General features: G+C 39.3%; 1 protein-coding gene across 3 annotated transcripts in view; it reads right to left on the bottom strand.

Moving 5' to 3' along the window:
• Nucleotides 1–3,945: 3,945 nt before the first annotated feature.
• TBC1D4 (TBC1 domain family member 4) overlaps nucleotides 3,946–6,685 on the bottom strand; it is a 95,142-nt gene continuing 92,402 nt past the window's right edge. For all 3 annotated transcript variants that reach the window (XM_079313684.1, XM_079313685.1, XM_079313686.1), the window contains one exon: nucleotides 3,946–6,177. In XM_079313684.1, the coding sequence (XP_079169810.1) occupies nucleotides 5,950–6,177 (228 nt within the window). In that variant the 3' untranslated portion in view covers nucleotides 3,946–5,949. The remainder of the gene's footprint in view (nucleotides 6,178–6,685) is intronic.

Genomic DNA, 6,685 nt, shown 5'->3' with positions numbered 1-6,685 from the left:
CCTCTGGAGTTTTTAGGACACAAAGGTCACAAATTTTGGTCAGGGTGATAGCTTGACAATGCATCCAACCTCAATAGCTGTGACTGTTCAGCAGGAAAAGGGCTGCAGGGAATCACTGCTCCCAGAACTGTGCAACCCCATCCCTGCTACCAGGACCCCAGGCTATGCAGTATGGAGGCATATCAGCCACTGAGTTTTTAAGATAGTCTCTCCCTCTCCAAAGCCTTAAGCACTGCTGAAGTTAATGTTGCTCCTAATTATATCTTAAATAAACATGTGACATCAAAAAATTACTCCATAGATTCTCCCTCATCTATATTTACTCAGGCATAATAGCAGCTGCCTACATGATTTTTGTCTTGCTAATGCACAGCAATAATCATAGAACCACCCACAGCCCATCTATTTTGGTGGAGTGCAGAAATAGACATTAAACCTATAAATGGCAGAGCATGCCTTCGTTTCAGATGTTAGTATCATTTAAATTAGCACTTGAATGATGTTTCCACAACGTGAGAGCTTTTCAAATGATGGTATATTGCACATGGAGTGCACTAGCCCTGCTTTAAGCACCTTCAAACCATTAGACCCATCTGTAATTTGGAGCTTTTAGAAAAGCAAAGGCATCGTATAAGACAGGGTTGTGGTGTTTTTTGTTTATGCCCAGAGGTCCCCAGGGAATTGCTGATGCCATAATTACCTGAGTATTTGAACATGGGGCTCTGGCTGGGAGGTAAACATGACTTGTGCTTGTTGTCCAGATGCATTTGGGAGCAGCTGTGTCTGGATGGTTGGAACATCACATTATCTGAATGTGTCCTCACATTTCAGAGTGAGCACAGTGCTCACTATGAAAGCTATGCCATTGGAGGGAAAATGTGTTAACTGGAAAATGGAAGTAGCAAATCATGTTTTTTTCTGTAGGTCTAGGAAAATTAGGAGCAAATCCTCCACCTTCCTTTTGACCACTAAAACCCAGTAACATTAATTTAAAGAAAACCAGGCAAAAAGAACTAATTATTCGAGATTTAGTGGACATGGAGAAGCTTATTGCAAGAAAGCCTTGTTTTAAAAAGATCAGGGTAAGTGTGAAATCAGACAGCAGTTAGACCAGACCAACTTGATGCTGCTTTCAAGAAACACAAATTCTGCTAAACTAAACAGTGCAAAAGGAGACACCTGGGTATCAGATTGCTGGGAACAATATATGTGTGTTTTAGGGTGAAGTGCTACTATAATTCTCTGACACAAGAGCAAACAGCAACACTGTTAAGATATCAATTTCTGAGAAGGTCCTATACGTCATTTAGTAGGTCCTTTCATTGTAATAAAGACTTAGACCACAAACATCACAGTTTATTACAAACAGCATGCAAATAGAGCATCATGCTTCATCAGGCAGGAGACTAAGTTGGTACTGCTCTCTAAAGTAAGAGCCACAGCAACCACCAACCACACACACAGGAGCTGCATGTACAAAACCAACAGTGACACCTCGTGGGCAATATTCAAGCACAAATAGAACATGATTTCTTCCGGAACATCAACTTTAGAGATTGATCATTACCAAAAAAATATGAAGACATATGTTCTTTTGTAGCACTAGGGGGAAAAAAAATCAGCCTTTACTGAGTGCTGCAGAGGATGATGCAGACAGCTCAGCAGCTCCACACAGAACTAGTCAGGTATCCTGTATGGCACTTGTGCCATCTCTCAGCACACACTCTCATCAAAAATAAAACCTGTACAATAAAACCTTCTTACTTTCCTTTATCGGAGTGAAAACTTGAGTAAGCTGCAATTTGAGCACAGAAACAGTCTGGATAAGTTGCAGGAGAAGTTTTTTCGATGGGAAGACTACAAACCACAATTCCCAAATCTCTTATTAAAAGTGGCTGCTGAGCAAGAATTCTGAAGATAACAGTTAAGGACTGGAGGAACTCAAAGGAAATGCCAACAGAACATTTTGATAAAGGAGCACTGCCAGCTCCTTCCTTTGGTCCACAGTTAAGGTCAGCATTAAAGTAAAACCAAATAGGCCAAGTGCCAGTCTGTCCAGACTCTATTACACTGCAAACCAGCCAGCACAGAACCTGTCAGCTGCTCAAGGCACATAGTCATCTCTGCTTCACTGCCCAGCTTTTTATTGTCACTGCAGAGTTCAACACACTTTCAGACACACTGAGCTAACGTGTTAAACTTCAGGCATATAAACTCTCTCTTGCACACTGGAGCAAGGATATAGCTAAATACTGGATATGTCTTTTGAAAAGAGTGTTAAATTTTGTTTTTTCTAGTAATTAGAAAGACTGAGGAAGGAAAAGCATACATTAAAAGCATTCAAGAGCTAACAGTGGCAGAAAAAGATGAAGCACAGAAATACAGAATCAATTAGAATTCTTCTAAGGCATGGTGTAGCCTGGCATAAATCTTGTCATGTTACAGCCTGCACATGCTTGTCAACACCCATCTATGACTACAAAGACTGACTGGATAATCACTATTAGCACTGCCTGGGGTTATTCACCTCAGCACAGAAAAGGCTATTCACACTAATACCTATGTGGTTTCAGGTTTAGATTAAGTGTCCAGATGCAGACTCTCTGGATCACAGTAGTAATACCAAATTCTTGGATAAACCACTGAAATTCTTTTGTATGTTATAAATTGTTCAGTTTTCTTGTAGTGATACTGAGCTAAGAAGCATCATGTTGAAGAGGGCACAATCAAACCACTTAAGATTAACTGGATTTGTGATTTCAAGAAAGGCAGTTTTCTGTAAAATCTAGGGTTTTTCTGAGACAAAACTGAAAAAATGCAACTTCCAGGCATCTTAAATAAACATACCTCTTTTGAGGAGAGATATAAATATTCTACTTTGTAGGAGATGAAAAAACCCAACAAACAACTTCCTGGACAAGTTTTCCATCCATAAAAGAAGCAAATACCAGAGTCTCCTACATTAGCCCTCCTTATCAGACTGATTCATTTTGGCTTTATTCCTGCCAAGTGATGCTCTTCACTTACCAGCCAGGTTGTGAGCTAGAAGGACATGTGTCTTCCCAGACTTTGAAAAAGCTCTCTACCAGCAGAAAGCAGTCTAAGTCACCTGTATCTGAAAACAGCAGATACTTTTCACTCAAGAGTTAGTTCTCCAGAGGCTAGGAGCAAAAACGGAGAGCTCTGATGTTCTCAGGTCAGAGAGAACAATAGCTTTGTTCTGAACACTTTTTTCCCATCAGAAAAACAAGACACAGAAATAGAAAAGCAATTTTTCTTGTTCCAGGAAATGGCCCTTCTCCCAAACAATTATCCTTGCAGCTCTGCCTCTGGCCCACCTTAAGACCTCCCTCCTTACAATTGCAACTGCACAGAACAACTGTAAAGCTGTTCATGCATTACAGATGGACACAAACACACATCCAGTTCAGTCTTCTAAATAATCTGGCTAGTTATTAATCTGAAGATGATCTGGAGGATACTGCTTGAGTGCAGACTTCAGCTACACAGCCTAGAGATACCCAGTTACAAGGCACTCTTGGGTTCAGCATACAGACATTTTCAGAAGTGTCCTGACACCATGAGGCACTCACCCCACTGTGGTTTTACTTCTGTAGTTTATCCCCATGTGTTGTGGCACCCTCCTCCCCCTTCAAAGCTAGACACACAGAGCTCATCAATCACTATTCTTAGTATGCATATATACTAACTGAACTGCTACAGAACAAAAATACCTTTAAAAATTTAATCTTCAGTTAAGAACAATATAAGATTATTCTCCCTGAGAATATCTATCCTTGTACTCTGTGTACTTTTACAAATCCTGCAGGTTTTCTTCCCCACAACTAGAAACTAAAGCCAGATCCTTTTCATATTTCATGTGAACAGTACTATTGAGAATGAGATTGGCACTTGAAGTGTAGAAAAATAAAACTAGTCAGAGGCTATGGGAAATGCAGCAATGACATTTATTGGAATTTCTCCAAGCATTACATGAAAAAAAATTGTAAAGTGAAACAGAGAATAAAGCTCATTCAGTGCATCTTTAAAAAAAAAGATGCATCTGAATAATCTTGGTTCCTTGTAATAGATGCTGCTGCAGTTCCTGGGATTAGGTTTTTTATGTACACATCAGCTAAAACACTCTGAACAAAACTGCAAAGAACTGCTTTTTCACTTCAATACAATATCCTTAAAACATCTAGACAGATTCCACATAATTTTATACACTGTGCTAAGACCTTTCACCCCAAATGTAAAAAGAGAGACTGGTAAGTAAATCAGTATCTTTAATCAGATAAAACATCATGGAAGTAAAAAAACAACAACAAAAGACCCAGGAGAGCCGAAGCCCCCGAGTTCCACAGCAGTGGGAAGCAAATAAGTATTGTTGCTCCTCACTTTTATGGTAACATAAAACATAATACTCAGAATGCAGTGATATTCAGTCCTTGATTTCTAAATTGGACAATCTTATATGAAAAGACACTGCTGTATTTGGCACTTTGCTTAATTGGTTTTCTTACTTAAAAGAATAAGTGTTTCCTGAAATACAGTAGAAATGGAAAGAGAGAACATGAGCCACTGTAAAACACAATTAAGGGTTCAAACATCCACTTCAAAATACTTATCTATTACACATTTGTCTAAGTCTTCTCAAAAATTCACTCAAAAAACCATTTTCAAATCTATATGCAACTTTTTATACCTCTATAAACATAATTTCTCCCTTGAAATGATCAGAGTTTATCCCACTTCTGTCCAGAACACATAAATTCATTACTTTTGTTTTAAAAAGAAGACCATAAAGCAGTATTAAAACAGGAACAGCCTGGAAAGTGTTATTAAAATTGTGCCTGTACTTCAGGATCCCCTTTGAAATGTATAGCCACTGTATATGTGAAAACTGAAAGGTACATAATATCTGAGACTTGCTTGGTCCTCTCTTGAGCACTCACACTTCCTGCAACCTACCTCAGTTTTCTTCTCAAATAAAATTTAAAACAGCTTTCTGCATCCCAATACGATTAGACAAGGCTTCTTGCAGCATTTCTTTGGTTAAGTGAGAACCCCTGACACACCTAACTCTTACAACAGGCAAGTCTCCAGTTGAAAACTAATATCAGGATGAATCCCATGCCACTGTTGTGCTTCCTTCCTCTCCTCATCACGACCAGCCCCAGGGCAGGTGGCAGCAGACAGGCCAGGGAGGAAGTGGCAGTCCCTGCTAGCTCTTGCCTTTGCCAGCTCTGTGAGTGTGTGCAGACACCTGTTCTTGGCTCTGGGTATGGAGGCACAGCTATGATGTGATGCTCTTTTGTTTCCAGCTCCAACATGCATGTGGAATTACACTGCTGGCTGGTACAGCCCAGGCAGTGGATGGCACTACAGCTCTCTCTGTGCAAACCAGGTCATGATGCTTTGTCTCCTCATCTGTCTGTGCTCACAATCTCAGTAGAATTAAAAGAGAGGCACACATGAGTTCACATGGATTTTCCACAGAAGATGTGAAACATGCTGCTCTTTGGAGGGAAAATTACATTCTCCTTTTTTTTTTTTCTTCAAGTATTATTCAACATATTCAATATACATATATATAAAGACACACTATCCTCATTTCACTACAAGACAAGCACATCCAGAGTGAATTTGCAGCTCGCCATTATCTTTCTCTACTCCAATTTCTCCTTTCCTTAAATATACATCTACTCATCATAATTACATGTGAGAATCCTTTATTTCCCCCTTGTGGTTTATTTACATAATCATAAAAAAATTAATAGCCTGAATTTGCATACTGACTCTTGAAGGCCCATCTGTAGCTATGAGTGTCCCAGCACTATTTTTGGGTAATACCATTGCCTATTGCTACGTAGCTATTGTAAGCAGCATACAAATTTTTTCATTCCCTTTTTGTTTTTGAAGAAATGCTGCCTAGAAAACCCTGGTTTATGGCTTACTCCATATTTTATTATTTGGATTGTAGTTTACTTCCTTCAGGAGCAGTTCACAGTCAGATAACACTTCTGTTGGCAAATACTTCACTATCTGCTCAAGAGTCTTTTGATATGTTATCTTCTCCTGTTCCAGGGACTGAATTACAGTCTTCATTTTGCTCTCTCGTGTCAAAACAGTCTCTAGGCTGGCTTCCAGACTCTGAATTTTAGCGTGAGCAACCTGTAAACAATAACATTATAATAAATTGATAAATTCTGAAGAGTTTTCTTTTAATATTATGATATAGTATCTGCTAAGAAAAAAATTACTTAGCTACTTCTAAAAGACATCTGTGTAGGCAGGCAATACAAGGAATGCATACTGTGTATCATATACAAGATCTTCTCATAGTGACCAAATCAATCTGAATAATTTCTCAAAGCTTTACAGAGGGAAGGAGACATACAAGTTGCAGTGAGCAAGGGACAGCTAAGAGTAACAAGGAACTGGAGCCAGAGGGAGAAAAAGGAAATTAGCAGCTGGAGGAAGTGACCTGACTGACATGATGGATAAAGGGGAATCCTCTGTGATAAAGGAGAAGGATGGAGAGGCTGGAGGGAAAGAGAACCTCAACATTAAGTCTAGAAGTAGTGTGTGTTCCTTATTCTCCAATTAAAAACCTACAGCTTCCTCTGACTAGTCAAATAAACCCTGGACCACAGCAGCAGCAGTTCACTCTGTGTGTACT

The sequence above is a fragment of the Erithacus rubecula genome (assembly GCF_903797595.1).
Source record: "Erithacus rubecula genome assembly, chromosome: 1".
NCBI lineage: Eukaryota > Metazoa > Chordata > Aves > Passeriformes > Muscicapidae > Erithacus > Erithacus rubecula.
The sequence above is the reverse complement of the archived record's forward strand: the minus strand, read 5'-3'. Positions and strand labels throughout refer to the sequence as shown.